Source organism: Dermacentor andersoni, chromosome 6 (genome assembly GCF_023375885.2).
Source record: "Dermacentor andersoni chromosome 6, qqDerAnde1_hic_scaffold, whole genome shotgun sequence".
NCBI lineage: Eukaryota > Metazoa > Arthropoda > Arachnida > Ixodida > Ixodidae > Dermacentor > Dermacentor andersoni.
The window spans coordinates 54,188,269-54,205,406 of NC_092819.1; the positions used below are offsets into that span (position 1 = coordinate 54,188,269).

At 48.8% G+C, this 17,138-nt stretch overlaps 1 protein-coding gene across 1 annotated transcript in view; it reads left to right on the forward strand.

The window, feature by feature from the left end:
- Positions 1 to 94: 94 nt before the first annotated feature.
- The window catches only part of LOC126522868 (transmembrane protein 135-like), a 69,902-nt gene continuing 52,858 nt past the window's right edge, over positions 95 to 17,138 (forward strand). Inside the window, exon 1 of the mRNA XM_050171709.3 lies at positions 95 to 741. Coding sequence (XP_050027666.1) covers positions 580 to 741 — 162 coding nt within the window. The 5' untranslated portion in view covers positions 95 to 579. The remainder of the gene's footprint in view (positions 742 to 17,138) is intronic.

The window sequence follows — 17,138 nt, forward strand, 5'->3', positions numbered from 1 at the left end:
AATTCAAGGTTTGTGACGGCGGTGTTCATGCTTTTGGAAAGCTATTACTTTTTGAAGCATTAGCAAAGTAAAAATAATAATAATTTTAAATTTATTTAAAAAATTGCAACCACGCATAAACTGTTTTACACACAATGCACAAGATGGCGCTGTCTACCATTTACTTCAGACTCGGTTTTGTTATGGTCAGTCATACGTCCACAATCGCAAAAAACAACAATGGTGATGTCATCACGAACGTCACTTCTCGGGGCAGCCAATCAGATCTGGATTTCCGCTTCTGTCACGCACGCCGGCGCGCGCTCCCGGCGAGAAGCGGAACTCCAGCGGACGACGCCGCCCGCTCCGCTGCCGCTTTCTTGTCCGCACATTTCGAAGGCGGCACGTCTCTCACCGGCTGCTGCAGCAGCCCCACCGCACTCCGGAGCTCGGCGGCGAAGGCGCACCACTCTAGCGTAACCTTTTACATTCCGCTCTCGAACGTGGCGGCGGAGGCACTCCCCCAAATGGTGCCGCGGCTCTTTTGACTCGGAAACAGGGTCTCGCGCGCGCGCGCGTTCGTGCGTCCATCGTCGAAGCATGGCTGTGTTCAGCAAGTACGCTCAGCTGCTGGACTACCACCTCCCGTACAACTGCTACGAGATCGGCCACACGTGGACTCCGTACTGCGCCGAGGCATCCGTCTACGTCGGTCTGCACGCGTTCAAGGAGTCGCTGAAGATCTACCTTCCACTGTATGCGGTGAGTCGTTGACCCGGGAAAAAGACCGGCGCGCCCGTTCCGGGGCCGATATTGGTCGGTCGGTAGGTCGGTCGGCCTGCCGGCGGATCTCGATTGCGCTTGACCCCATCGCCGCATTTGCGCGCGCGGCTAGCGTCTCGATGCTTTGTTTATGCGGGACGGTGAGTGTGCTCGTGATTGAGAGTGTGACCCTCCCTCATTCCCATCTGTGGGCGTGCCTTTGAAATATGGAACGAGCTGACGTTACAGCTGCACCGCAGAAGATGCGCTATGTATATATATATATATATATATATATATATATATATATATATATATATCACGCCCCTCTTTCGATGAAGAAAGATTGAGAGAGAAAGCTTTCCGGGCTGCAACACTGTATCTGGTCAAAGAACTCACGCGCGCAGTCTTTTTATAAGCGCGTTAGCGCGCACGCGAGCGCGTTATCTTCATTACGGTCTCCGCGGCTAATAGCCCTCGTCGGTTCGACACGCAACGCCAGTTCGATAACACGTGCACCCGCGTTCGTTTCATTGCCCCTTTCAGCATTTCTCTTCATTTTCAACGAGCGGTATTTCGGGCTCTTAGTGGACTATTATTACAATCTACCGATAATTGAAGAAAAAAAAAAGGAATTACATTCTGAGGTTTTACATGCCAATACCACGATGTGATTAATGAGGCGCACGCCGTTAGTGGGGGACTCCAGATCAATTTCGACCACCTGGTGTTCTTTAACGTGAACGTGCACCGGATGCACGCTACACTGGCGGTTTTTTTTTTTTTTTTTCGCCCCCATCGAGATGTCGCCGTTTCGCCCGTAGTTTGATCCGGCGCCTTCGGGCTTAGGAGGCTGATGCTCTACAATCTTAAGCATCGAGACGCGTTTTCGATTCAGTGGGGAGGCACAATTTAATTCTCGACCCAAGTTTACGTTCCCTAGGTATGGACGCACGCGCAGTACGGCTTCGCATTTCACTGCGTAAAAAAAAAAAAAAAAAACTGGACCTTCCGTCACCTAATCATTTGCGCAGTGAAAGGGGGAGAGAGAAAAAGGAGGACGGGCCAGGCGCGTTGTCACTGTTTTTGAGCTGACAATGCGCACAGCACTTCCAAGGTTATGCTCTCTCTCTTTCTCTCTCGTACAAAAAGCGTGCGCGCGCAAATAATAGCAAGCAACCGTGCTCGTGGCCCCTACGAAATAAAGAATCGGACGCACCACGTGCTTCCATTGTGTCCTTAGGGGACGTTGCTTCTTCGAGTTTCCCCCCCGTTTAAAAGGAAACTGTTCTCCCCCATATTTACCGGCTGAATTAAGGGGCACGTGGCCGTGACCAAAGCCGACAAAACCCCAGTTTAGTTCGCATATAGCAAGATTATGTGTATATATATATATATATATATAGTAGACATATAACAGCAACACGCACGTAATTGTTGAGCTTGCGTCCCGGTTTCCTGACAATGGGAGTCCACCTTCTCGGCCAAGACTAGCGCACAGATAGAATTGAAACGCTCGGGCAAGCATCGACGTCATGCCTTACTCACGACAAAACCGCTTGTCGACCGCTTATATAACTCATTGTGGCGTCACCCTCGCGGAAAACACGGGACTGTCTTGAAATCGCGATTATTGCGCACGTCCTATGCCCGATCTATTGAAGTATACGTTAGCAAATTAAGATGAACAGTGAAGTTTAATGCTTTTTGTTGTCTGTAGGGTGAGGTGGTGAAATTGATGCTTCTTTTGTTATTGTTACTCATTAACCGTATATGAATGGGCATGGTAGGTTAGATTAGTGTACGATCCCTACAATAAACGCGTGTAAAAAGAAAAAAAAAAGGAGTGTGCGTGGGAGGGGGGTGCTCTAAGCCTCGCTTATTTAAATACATCTCTGCAGACTGCACATTTAACTTACAGCATCCGAGTGTAGTGTCGAGTCGAGGTCCAGAGTTGGACAGAACGTACCGTAAATCGTGTGTTCAAGAAAAACTATTGTCAGGATTCGTTGCTGTAATTTATTGAATCATTGCTAGAAATCACTTTTCTTTCTTTAAGTGTCGTGGACAAGGTATCCGTACACTGATCTTCATTTTGTTTGGACCATGGTCAGTGACCAGCTTCATTTCTAACGGCGTCGTGTAACGTGCGTGGAATGGTTGCTCTCTCTCTCTCGAAAGCGTCATTATTGTTGGCCCCGCTGCGACTTCAATACGCATTCATCGCGTACGTTACCACTCACACGAGTTTCCGGCACTCGTGAAACGCGATATGCAAGTACATATATACATACACGTGGGCATGTTGTTAGGAATCCATAAGTGGGTATATACAGCGAAGTTTGCCGATGCGAATTCTTAGGCGGCGAAAATATGAAGCGGCAGAGCTCTCGCTCTTTGCGAAGCTTGTTGCGAAAACTTTTGTAACGCGTACCTGCACACGGGCTCGTGCTTGGCGGCTGAGGTGCTCCGCACATTCAAACGGGGATGTCATTTTTAATATTTGTCCTTGCCTTATAACGCGATCGCCTACTCTACCGCACGAATATACAGTTGTTACCTCGTTCCACTTAGGCTGCAGCTATAAGCAAAAAGAAGAAAGAAAACTTGCGAAAGCAATTTTTTTTTCTTCGAATGTAGAAAGGCACGTGAGCGCTTTCACGATTCGCGTGTTATGGCTACGGTTCTTCCATTGTGCGACCGCCTCCGAGTGGGGTGGTTTGATGGGCCACGTGCTGCTTGTTCAACCAGGCACTTTCTGCCTCCTCTTAATTTCTCCCCCGTCCCATGCAGGGCAGCTCCGTGCTAGGACAGCACACTGCCCATAGCAAGCACAGGCTTACTTCTACCGAGAACTTCATAACGTAACTGATCGGGCTAGTTTGTGCTCGTGTATTAAGCATTGTCGCACCTTTTAAGGAGAAAGGGACCGGACGGAGAAAGGGGTCTTCACTCGCCGGTGAGCAGACTCCTCAGTCCAGAAGTTCATCAGCGCTTCTCTTTTTTGTGATAATGAACCAATTAGCCTGTCCGTCAATCCTTGCATTTATCAGTAGCCACCGCCCGCTCCACCATAGCCGTAGTTGGCCTTGCGAGCTCGAGCTGGACAGTGGTGCGTCCCCACTGGTCTAGGATAGGATTACGGAGGGGTTGCTGGTTGAGAGGGGGGCGGGTGCTGTGGCAACGACTGCTGTGACCAGCGAGACAGGAACGCAAATCTTTTTTAATCTCCTTCGTGCCGCGTACAAGGACCAACAGGGGCCGTACGAGGAATGTCGCTGAAGCCACCATTTCCACAAGGGGGGACTTTTTCTTTCTTTTTTTTTTTCACTTGGGCTGCAGTGGGAAATAACGTCGTAATGGAGCAAGCATGTAGGCCCGTTTCGTAGAGATACTGCAAAATAACTTACAAAATGTGTTGACCGCAATCCATCCTTCATAGTCTTCAACTTGATCACTTTTGGTCTTCGTCGCGGTGGCAACTATTTTGTGCACGCGCAAGCTCACTCTCCCTCGCTCTCAAGAAGTTATCCTCCTCCTGCGGGAGAGTGGGCTACGTGTACGTAAACGCTGCTAAGGAAATGCATTTGCCGCCCTGACGAAATCCGCTTATCGAAACGTCAGCTGCAAAGACATTTGTTTCCTTGTGGTACCACTGTTCACTATACTTCAAGCCTCGATCTTCTTGCGAGCCTTAGCTGTTTCGTTTGCACCCTGTGTTGGACAGCGCAGCGGTCACGCGGTTGTTTGATCTCGCTGCCTTTCGCCCCCCCCCCCTCTCTCTCTCTTTCTCTCTCTCTCTCTCTCTCTATCTTGCACGGCTGTCTGATTTTTGTCTGCGAAGCTAGCACTGACATTACTCACCGTGTCTTTTCCTTCAACATTTCTTTTTGTTGTTGTTGCTTGCTTTGCAGTAAATTGAATTTCAAATTGCATTTCATGAGGCGTGCCCAAAAGTATTCAAGGTATCCTCTCAAAAGTCAGTTTCATTAGTTTCACCGTAAGAGATTTGTCTGTGTTCTTTTTTTTTACTAGCAAAGAAAATGAAAGCAAACTTGCTTTTTTTTTTTCTTCCCGTCAAAACCCTATAGCCGGTCAGTATGACGTCACGGCTGCTTATGTATCTTCTCGTATTTGGGTCGTTGTGCTGCAGTAAATGTTCTTGAAACTTCCGAAGTTCAGTCTCTGGCCCCTTTATACAGTGCGAAGTAGGAATTCTTTGACGTTCGACAATTAATTAAATTTACCCAGCTGGAGCATACGCTACCAAAGTTCATGACGTCACCGCGAACTAGTTCGGAAACTTCAATGCGGCGTCGCCACCTGCCTCTCTATTGTGCGCCTTTTCTCCATTAACAGTAAGTGCACTTGCTATTGAGCCTCCGGTATTGTAGAAGCGTAATCAGGCAATACTATTCGGCATAACTTTGCTTGTATATTGTTCATTTACCACACATCGTATCCGAAAAAAGAAATATATATATATATATATATATATATATATATATATATATATATATATATATATATATATATATATATATATCGTGCGCCACACTTTTTGCCGTTGCTGCTGCTGCTCATAGGAAAGAGCCGTACTGCTTCGCAGCGTCGCACGACCACAAACGTCATCCGTAATGGTGAGTACGCGTGCTTGAAAACGATATGCGATGCCATAAGTGTGATGTTCCTGTTGATGAACTACGTGTACTTAAAGATCGTTAGCAACCGAAAACGTGCCTCCCCGCTCGATGTCATTTGCTCGCATTAGGTTTCCCACTTACGCGCGCGTCATCATTTGCTTTGTACTCGTTCGTTTGTTTGTTTGCTTTAAATGCGTAAGCATTTCTATTGCCACCCAACGAGGAAACCCATCCGTCCGTCACGTTAGACGAATCGCCATAACGAAATTAACGTATAAAACAAAATAAATTCGAAAGGAATAACGTTGGCGGTGGCGAGTTTCAAACCTACGACCCCACACTCGAAGCCAAGTGTCTTACTGAACAACCACGCCTAAAGGAATGAGTATATCTGAACCATAGGAATGTGTTGTACCGGAGGTACAAAACAAATGTCATCGGGGAACAGTTTCTGTGAAGTCTTTGTTGAAAGATTTGATGATGATGGAATAAAAGCCATCTCTAGGGTCACATGTAGAGCCGACTTGGAGCGTTGTAGGCATAAGGAAAATTTCGACTTCGCGAAAATTTAGTACCAAACACGCCACATGCCCGACGCGTTTTGGTGGTCGCGGGATGTGCCTTCCGTTGGGGAGTTCCTTCACTGATCGAAATGCCACCGATCTCTGGGGGCTAATGCGCTTCGCGTCGTGCAGCACTCACGGATAAAGCAATCAATAAGCTGATAAGGAGTAAAAAGGGGTTATATAAGTCTCATCATATATGATAACGGTTCGACGCGGATGGTCAAGGTGGTAAAGAGCGATAAGGGCTTATGATGATCAGAGCAATTCGGATAAGGTGCGATAGGGTTGTTAAGGACCGATAATAGTTAAGTGTTGGACAATGTTCGATAAGGTTGATAAGGACAGATAAGGATCGGATCGATTGCGATAAGGGTGATAACGACCGATAAGGGTCTGATCTAATCCGATACGGTTAACGAGTGTTTATATTGGTCGGATCAAGTTTGATAAGATTCATAACGACATCGCGTCGCGTGGAGATGCTCAAGTGGCACAGTGTTTACGCACACTTAGACCAACTCGATCCAGTACGGTCTCTGCGTGAACTTTTTTTTTTTTTTTTTTTACCATTACGCCGCTTGACTTTTCTAAGCTCGGAAATGCAGTGCCTTCATTTGCGTGCGCCATGCGTGGTTGCTTCCAGCTCGAGCATCGCACGCGTTACTTAAACAAGTATTCAGCGACAAAAGGAGGGGGGGAAGGAAAGGAGCCATTGCCACACCGCCCTCTTATAATTTAACGAGCGAAACTGGTGACCCTGGCCATCATCGGCCACGTATAAAGAGGTTGTTCTGACGTAATTCTGACGTTCACTGCCGTGACCCCCGCGTGACCCGGGACAGTGTTCCTGTGCCCTCGTTATATGTGAGCGCAAGCTCTTACGTAATGCCCGCCTTATCGCGATCCAGGCACACTCACTCTCGAAGAGCCGGCAGTATACGGGCCGCGCGTGAGTGTGCGTATACAGTGCACATCTGAAATTGTAATCTCTCGAAGACCTGCGAGGCGGTGGCCGAGAGTGTTTCGGCGGTATTGCGTAATGCATTCGCGGGCGTGCGTATCTCTCGCCACTGAAAGTGGTGTAATCTCATTATACCTGCTCGTCGACTGCGTTGGTCACGTTCCCGGTGCGCTTTCGTTTATGCAAAAACGTTCCGCGCTTGGGGAGGGATTCTGTGCGGTTTCGGCGTGTACGGCATGCGCTGTATGTATACGTATACGCCGTAGGATAGAAGCTAAACACTTCGACAGAATTGCCCGTCTGGCTAGGGAAACTGATTAGGACTTTCACGACTGACTCCAACCAAATAAGTGACATTTATTGGCCCTACGTTTCGGAGCTTGTTCGGCTCCTTCTTCAGGGGTTATTCTTCGGGGGTGGCGGTGTGCAGCTCTTAAAGGATCTTATGTTTAAAGAAAAAAAAAAACCAGGAGGGGAGAGTACGGAATGTGGGGAGACACTTCAGACAGTAAGGCGGGGGGGGGGGGGGGGGACGAAAGGGTGAAATGGCTGCAGTGGTGCTGGTCGGTTGGGATGACCAGTGCTGGAGGAGCTTGACCAACACCCTCTAGAGTGGCTTGACCCGTGAGGGAGCCGTTGACGGGAGGCGGAGGGGGTGCGGTGACACGGGGGAGCGCAGACGTTTTGGTGTTGGTGACCTCGAGCGGGAATCTACCTGGCTGGGCGTCCTTTTCTTCTTTTCGTTATGTCGCCAAGGCCACGGATATACACCGAGGGTAGGTCGCCTTTCACGCGGTTTGTGTTAACCCCCCTCCCCGCCCCCGTATTCTGAATGTGCCACGACTCCAGTAGTAATCTTTTTCGCGAGTTCGTCTCCGTTTGAAGGATTTCGGTTTCTTGGAAAGCAATATAGTGGTCGGCGTCTTCAGAATGTTCGGCGTCGTTCTCGTGTTGTCCGATTCTTTCTTCTAGATTTTTGGTCTCCCCGATGTACGACGCCGGACAGTCGGCACAGCTGATTTTGCAGACGACGCCGAGACTGTCGTGTCGAGACTGCCCCGCCTCTGAATGCGAACCTAATTCGTACTACTATTTCGGAACGCGAGGAGGTGCTCTGGAAGTACGATGTCGGTGGGACCCGCCGTGGTTGCTCAGTGGCTATGGTGTTGGGCTGCTGAGCACGAGGTCGCGGGATCGAATCCCGGCCACGGCGGCCGCATTTCGATGGGGGCGAAATGCGAAAACACCCGTGTACTTAGATTTAGGTGCACGTTAAAGAACCCCAGGTGGTCCAAATTTCCGGAGTCTCCCACTACGGCGTGCCTCATAATCAGAAAGTGGTTTTGGCACGTAAAACCCCATAATTATATATATATATATACGATGTCGGTGGAGCACGTGTTTTGGACGAAAATAAGCTTCGCGTGGCTGTAGCGCTACAAGATGCGCGAGTTTATTCTTATCCTTCGGAGAACCGAGGGACGAACTGCCAAAAAAAAAAAAAAAACCCAGAGCGAATACGCAAATGAACTGAGCTCGCCGCAGGACTGTGTCTGTTGGGCGGTGATCCGTCCGGCGTTTGTCCTCTGACCTCTTCTCGCATCTCTCCCGTTCCCTGGTCCGTCGGAATGAACTGCCCTCTGGCACACCGCGTTGACGCGCAAAAAGTCGCGTGGGGGAGGGAGTGGGGAAGGAGCCGGTTTCTTTCGCGCGACGTCTTGGGACATCCGGAAAACGTGGGGGCTGACGTACAGTGAACTATAGACGAGGGCTGTATAGTTGGAGACTGAAGACGACTGTGGGGAGTCTTGGATGCGGTCGGTGGGTCTTCAAAAACGGGCGCAATCTTCCGTGGCGGCCGTATTTTCGATGGAGGCAAAACGCAAGTGAGCTCGTGTACCAAGATGTATACCTGTACATCCGCGCGTTGAAACCGAAGGGGTCAAATTTAACTCGGGAGCGTTGCTAGAAACGTTAAACCCGCGAATCAATAAATAAATAAATAAATCTTCCTGTGTGATTCTTCTGTCGTTTCGGGCTATTCGCACAGACCGCCGAGTGGTAGCCCCAAAGTATATGCGACGCGCTGACACTTGTATCGGTGTGGACGAACTAAGTTTTGGCAAAAGTATCCGCCTTTCTGACATTCGCAATCATACTTCTGTTACTTTCTTTAAGCGATAAAGAAAGAGAGGTAGACAGAATGGATCTGATTGATTGATCGATCGACTGGTTGACGAGCTTTAACTTCGTAAAGTGGCACCAGCGTCTACCAGAGACGCCGTTGCTGTATATATATATATATATATACATACATATATATATATATATATATATATATATATATATATATATATATATATATATATATATATATATAATATATGTGTGTGTGTGTGTCTCGCGCGAGTGTGTGTATGTGAATACAACCCATAGTCTTGACTTTTTTCCCACCTTCTCTCCCTTTAAATAACCAGGCCGTCGAGCCATTCTTACTACAGTAAAGGGATTCAAGAAGTAAAGTCTTGAGTTGGCGAGACACCGAATAGAATGCCGCGGCAGTTTAATAGCTGAATTATCCTGCCGCTGGGACATTCCTTACGCACGCCTTCGCCATTTCTTAATCTATTATTCAAGCGGTGGTAGGTCGGTTCCGCGTATGATTATGCACGTGGAATTGAAAGAAAGCAGAAAGTTATGCAGTGCTCCAGGCACTGGTTTACTTATCTATGCTTCTACGCACGAGGTGGATTCTACCCTCTTCATGAGGTAAAAAAAAAAAAAGGAAAAATCCGTTTTCTCCCCTGAATTTTATGAAGATCAGATAATTGTAAGTCTGGCGTTCTTCGTGATCACGCCACCTCGTGTGCTCATGGCGTTAGCTGATGACGTAAGTAGCATTTTACGTAAGAGTTATTTTGATGGCTGGGTTTCTTTTTTTTTTTTTTTTTAAGCCGGTTCCGTCTACCGACGAGGTTCGAGATATTATGTAGTCTGCCTCGCGGATAATTTCATGTAGATGATTTAGAAGCGGGGAGTCCAGCCTACTTAGATCATTACAACCACCGTTGTCTCACCTGTATACACCCGTGAGAAACAGGTTGGCCGAAAAAATGCTGAACTTATTCGCAATTCGGAATAATGTACTGGAAAGTTCGCAACGCAACAAGAAGGGGGATCCGAAGGGCCCTTTGTCGCTCCATGCTGACGTGTGCTAGCATGAAGCATTATGGAACGATGACCAAGCGGTCATCGCTCCTGACAAACTTGACTGACAGTCCCTGCTTTAAAAAAAAACGGGGAAAAAAAAACACGGGAGAGGGAATGTTCGGCGAGCTCTTCTCGGTACGCCACCCGGGCGCGTCGCCCAGCCACGACTCGACAAAGTCCGTTTCCTTGGAAGAGGGAATCCTCTGAAAGGGACAAAGACCATCACCAAAGCAGAAGGCAGCTCACCGTGCCGCTGCAGCCACCGCACCCGACCAGTCGGTATCACGAGGTCAGTGAGATTCGCGAAAGCCGAGGTCAATGTGCCACCTATAGCAATTCTCCCTCAAATTGTTTTGTGTACCGCATCTGTATTTTCCTGCATTGTCTCGCGCATTATTTAAGTGCACCAGTTCAAAGACTCAGTAGTGGTTCCTGGGCATTGTAGTAAACATTCATTCATTCATTCATTCATTCATTCATTCATTCATTCAAGTGCTCCTTCCCCCCAAGCGGTTTCTCAGTGGCGTTCTGGGGCGCGATCGGAGATATTCTGTTCGATACGCGTTCTGTTCAGTTGCTGCAACGTCACAAAGTTGCAGTATGCAAAATTTGTGACAGCGGGGCGGAGAGAGCAGCCAATCAGGAAGCGGTGACCTCCCCGGAAGTTTACTTCCGTCGTTTGTCGTCTGCTTGCAAACGCTATACTACAAAACCAAATGTTTCTCGTCTTCCAAATGAATTAAATCTTTATCTAAAAAAATGTATTTTTTCTTCTCAAGCCCAAACACGTTTTCAAATAGTAGTACGTGTGACTACTGCAATTTATAACTATTAGGTTCCTTGCGTCGTCCCTAGGTGGTGTCGCGCACAGCGAGAAGAAAAAAGAAAAAGAAAACGACGGGAGGAGTGGCGCACTTTTCAAGGGGCAGCGACAACATTCCAGTGGCTCGCTGGCACCAATGATGTTGTCGATTTATCTGTACAACCAACGAATTATTTGTTTCGAGAAACAAAAACGACGCCGGAATTCACTTTCTGCCATTTTTTCAAACGCGTTTCGCACCGCCACCCGCTCTCCTCCTTCCTCTAGAAACGCCAGCGCAACAACCTAAGTTCCCAACGGAAGCGCCATTTTCTCGAATTAAACTATGGATTGGATTCAAACGTGCTATTCCGCAGCCGAAAAGGCCGCCTGTTGGATCTAATCCAATCCACCAGACGCGCCATGCGAAGCCGTATGATCGCTCCAAACTTCTCAACTCCCGTCGCGTTCGGACGAAATGCTCGGTGGGCGGATGATTGACAGGAGCGTGTCGTAATTTTGACGTCACCAAAAACGGGGCGGCGCCCCGCGGCTGGCGACGTCGGCGCGGAGTAGGCCAATCGCGCGCGCCGGTAACCGAACGAACGCGCCGAACAACCATCTCCGATCGCACCCCTGGTGCAGAGCTCGAAGCGACGTTACATAAACGCAGTTCGTAGCTGTCCGCGCACGCTGATTTGGGTCTCTAAAAGCGGAAGCGTCCCTCGTACACGCAGGGTTTCCCGGTAATCGAGGCAGACTAGAAACGCCAACGAGAATATCTTTCGAGGACAAACTTGGACAAACTCTTTCAAGCCACGCGACAGCGACGACGCAACTGCAAGCAGGGAAGAAACAGCTGCAGACGGCGCCTAGGAGCCATGCGCAGACGTTGCCACGACGCCGCGTCGCACGTAACACACATCAAAAGGATCTCGCGCTGGGAACAGACGGCTGTACACTCTGACGCCAATTTCGTCATTCTACTTTTCTTCCCACGTACAGCGGGCACGAAACCTGTTCTGCGCACGGTATACGTGTATAAACGGTTCCCCGACGCATTGCACGAGCTGCCTGTCCATCATCTAAAGCGGAACACGGGTCTTCGTACACGGGACGTGCGTAACGCCCGTGCTGCTGGCCAGACGGCGACTGCATGCGTCTGTAGCAGTGTGTCCGAAAAAGGTCCTCCCCCCTCCCCCCCCCTGTTCGTCCAAATCAGGTGGGATCGTGCCGTGTACGTATGTTCAGAACGCGGAAACGGATCGCCCCCCCCCTCCCCCCACCCACCTGCCCCTTCTAACGTCTCAAAGTTGCGCTGCTGTCAGCGTGCTGCTGCACACAGTATGCCTTCGAATCTGGGCCTCGATGTCCGCCGCATACTGAGTCACCAGGTCACCGGCCGACACGCTCGAGAAGGGTGTTTCGGGAAGTTCTGTTCACTATAGTTCTGCTTACGTCATCATAATGCTTATGTAGGGCTGTGTATACCTGTGTGTAGTGGATAAGCTCAGCTATTGAAGGGACACCAAGGAGAAACAACTTAATCAGTTTATACTGATCGAGCATTCTTTCAAAGCTCCATTCTCGTTAATTTCGCGGTTGGCTATCGGAACAGAAAAGGAAGGTCGAAATTCCGTCCTTTGAATCATGCGGCAAAACGTCTGCGCCGGTACAAGTCAGTGTGACGCCACGTCGCGGATATCAAAGCATTTCTTTTTTTTTTTTTTGTATTTGGGCCGTTGTAGCTATAGGAGTGGTCGTCTGGCTATTCAGTAAGCGTACTTTATCGATATAGACTAATTTCATTTTCCATATTTTGTGCCCTTTTCGTAAATGTGCACGTTTTTTGTCAGTGTTTTGCCTTCCTCAGTAACCGTGGGGCACGCCAATTCATCGCGCCGAACGCCACGCCAGACGTGCCCTTTCTGATTTCGTTTAAAACATCTACGCGAGCGAATGACGGCCTCAAGAACTCCGAAACCTCCCCATGCTTCTATCCCATCGCCATCGATGCACCCAAAAGCGAACGTCTGCAAAGCGTGTGCGAGAAACTCTGCTTGTCTTCGGGCTCTTCGATTGTATTTACTGTTGTTCGGTGCTGTCAGCTTCGTTTTCTGCTTGTCGTGCGACGACGAGTAGTCGGTGCGGCCTTAAGTCACCAACCTCTCCTTTAAAGAAACGTATCATCATAGAAAAAGAAAATCTGCGCTGTTTACCTTGTAAACAACCACTAAGGACATACAGACGATCTAGTACAAATAAACCACCAATCGCCTCTTTTCCTGCATGCGATAATGCCAACAAGTGTTGCTGCTATTTCCGCAGCTTAAAAACGTGAGTCCTGCCTCCAGAATCTTCACAGCGCACCCCTTCGCGACGCCGACCAGTCCTACACACGTGTCCCCTTCGCGTTAAGCAAAAAAAGAAAAGAGAATGGCGAAGTAAACGCGTGAATCATGCGTATACGCCGCGTAAGTATGCGTCTGTGTGCCCTGCACAAGCAGACGGTCGCGAGCGTGTTCTGCTTGGCTTGTTCTTCTGCTTGGCTTCCCTCGCAGACGACTACTACCATCCTATTCCTCGAGTTGTATGTAGAAGAGCGGCGCGACCTCGTCTTGAACGGATGGTTGACACGCTCGTTCTCTTGTTTGGCTTTGCCGAGCTGGCATGGTCGTGAGTTGATGCGCGGTGCCTCACTGCTGAACGCTCCGAGCGGCCGCAGCCCGAAGCCGCGCCGCCAGCGTGCTGGAACCGGCCGCCTCCATGGATGCGTGTAGAACGCTGTGCCGCGCGTTGTCGAGGTTGACCCGGGACACCGCGCGGCACGGCAGCCGTCTCCTTGCCCCCTTCTTGGTCTTTTCTTCTTGCAGCTGCATGATGACGACGCGCGCGCTCTCCGAGGGCACCAGGCCGAGAGGGGACCGGTCGAGGGGCCCCCCGCCCGCCTTTATTGTATGTGCGAAGCGTGGATATACACAGGCCGATGCTCGAGCCGCCCGCCGCACCGCCCGCCTGCCGCACGCGTGTGGTCGTGCGAAATATTGCACGTGCCGAGCACACTGGCGCAGGAATTTCGGTTTACACGGAATGTGCGGGCTCGGGTGTAAATAGAAATTCGTGCACCAGTGCTCGACGCGTGCAATTTTTCGCACGACCGCACGCGTGCGGCCCGAGCGTAAATCGGGGCCCTAATATTACGCGTTCGTTCACGATATGTTCCTCTTAAACGTCGTGGTCAGCTGACTTGCTTGTGCGTGCATGGAGCTCGTCGGGTCGCGTACGCGCATGGTTCAAGGTTTTACCTTACTTGCACTATGGTTGGTCCCTATAAATTACTTGAAGCATTTTACTCGGGGTTGGGGAGCAGGGTGGTAAGTTGTTTCGCTGCAGCTTCGCTTTAAAGGCAGTAAGATTTTGTGCAGTCGGGCTTCAGTTAAGGCGCGACACTTGCTCTTAACGATAACTATTGTCACTCGAGAACCTACCGAGCGGCAGATTACTGTCACTGGTGTGAATTTTCTTTAACAAAGAACACTGAAGACCAAGATTAAATTGGTTTGGACTGGAATTATATCGATAGGGTGTTTAGGCCAGCGAGTAGGCATACTCCATCCTTGAGGCAAGTATAGGGCAAAGAAAAATAAAACACGACAGAAAGAAGACCGACGCAATGCTGACTATAAATTCAGGGGTTTTATTGAAATTGCACTAATAAATGCATCTCGAATACACACGGGGGCGAAATGCGAAAACACCCGCGTACTTAGATTTAGGTACACGTCAAAGAACCTCAGGTGGTCTAAATTATCCCGGCGTTCCCCACTGCCGCGTGCTTCATATCAGATCGTAGTTTTGGCATGTAAATCCCCCCCCCCCCCCCCCCCCGTTTTTTTTAATTCGAACATGCACGTGGGAGGAAAGAGAATGGGCTTGTGGGGAAGGAGGGTGAGGCGGAGGCAACAAACGACGCCTAATTACGCGCATCCATATAATCTATCAAGTATTCAGTGCGACAGATGATCTAGCGACACACAATGAAAATGGCCCAGGTACACGAAATACATTGAAATTAGTGACGTAACGCGGACGTTGAGTGACACGAATCGTGCGCGAAATTCAAGTGGGGAAGAATTTTGCCGTTGGGACAAGCCGGTACAGGATTTTAAGAACGAAAAATGCGCAAAACGGGACTGTGTGTCTCTGTGTATATTTGCCTTACTTGCGTGTCTCGTTTCTTTTTTTTTTTTTTACTGTTTTACTTTTTAACATGAAATGGAAAAGTTATACCTTTCTTTACTTTTTCTTCTAATAATCAACCCTCTCCCTCTAAATAAAAACAAGTACAGAGTTAATGAAGAATACGCTACCCACATAAATTTCTTGTGTCTATACTCGGTTTTATACATAGCAGTCAACGCGGCAGCTACGGAAGCGGTGCTGCCACAGAAGTCTCACTACCGCTCGTTTCTCAGTTGCAATTGTTTTTCATCTGCGACTCGTTTTACGGGGTAACTGCGCGATGTATTACAATTCGCATAAGGTATGCCGCGGGCATTACCAAATCCCGACTGGTAGCTTACCACTGTCAAATCCCTACTGATACCTTACCACTGTCGTTGAAAAAATAAAAAGTGTACAATCATTGCATTCTACCGGTGCTAACATATGGGGCAGAATTTGGGAGGTTAACAAAGAAGTTCGAGAACAAGAACCGCGCAAAGAGCGGTGGGACGAAAAAACGTTAGGCGTAACGTCAAGAGACAGGAAGAGAGCGGTGTGGATGAGAGAGCAAACAGGGATAGTCGATATCCTATAGTTGACGTTATAAGAGAAAACAATGGAGCTGGGCAGGCCATGTTATACACAGGGCAGATAACCGGTGAACTATTAAGAGTTACAGAACGGGTGCCAAGGGACGGGGGGGAGCGCAGTCGACGACGGCAGAAAATTGGGTGGGAAGAGGAAATTGGCAAATTTGCAGGCGCAAGTTGGGATCAACTATAGCGCAAGACAAGGGTATAATTGGAGGTCGTTGGGAGGAGGCCTTCGTCCTGCAGTGGACATAAAAAAGTAGGCTGCTGCTGATATTACAGTTACAACCTCTGGACGTAAGGCTACTTTAAATTAGTATTTGTGCACCTTTGCAATTCCAGTATGCGACGTGTATACTACACGTGTACGTTCTGGTTGCGAATGAAAGCGACATAGGCTGCGGCTGCTGGTCTCGAAATCGTATCGCTGCGCTCTGCCCGGGGTTAAATAGGTTGAGGTCTGCGACGTCTTTCGTGTAATAGTTACGCCGTGTATTGCGAAATAAAACTGTTAGACTTAATCTTACGTGTCATTAGATGACGCGTACAGACGTTATCGCGAAACTTTCGTCGCGAACCTTCCAGGAATTTTCTAACCATGGCTGCTGACCAGATCATCGGGCTGCTGGCCGTGTTGAAACAATCTGTTTCGAAACCAACCGTCTGACCAATTTGTTTCACTGAGTATGTGACAAAAAAGGGAAAAAATAAAAAATTACGTGTGCGATGCAGGGGGATCAAACCCCTAGGTCCCCCAGCACGGCATCCCGACGTCCTAACCATTAGGCCTCAATCGCATTCTTATTTCTTTCGTGACATTCATTACGAATATAAAACATACACGCGTGAAGTAAGTGGCGAACACAGCCATAGCCGCGTCTACGAGCACTAAGCAAACACTTCCCAGTATAATTATTATTCGCTGAAAGGGAGGCAAGATGATGCACTTCATCAACATAAGAGAAAGTCACTGCGCACAGAAGTCAAAACGTCTCGATGGAACCGAGCGAATAACGCCAACGTCAAGGGTACATGCGGGGGATACTGCTGCTGCTGCTGATGATGATGATGATGATGATGGTGGTGGTGCTGCTGCTGATGATGATGGTGCTGCTGGTGATGATGATGGTGCTGCTGCTGGTGATGATGGTGCTGGTGATGATGGTGGTGATGATGATGGTGGTGATGATGATGATGATGGTGGTGGTGGTGATGATGGTGGTGATGGTGATGATAATAATGATGATGATGTTGATGATAATAATGATGATGATGTGTTTGGTGCATACCCACTCACGGGGATTGGCCAAGAGTCAGGCAGATTTTACATGCCGGGGCTCCAGGCGCGATACTTGAGAAAGATCTTGTCTGCGTTTATCTCTTCTAATAATATAAGTTCAT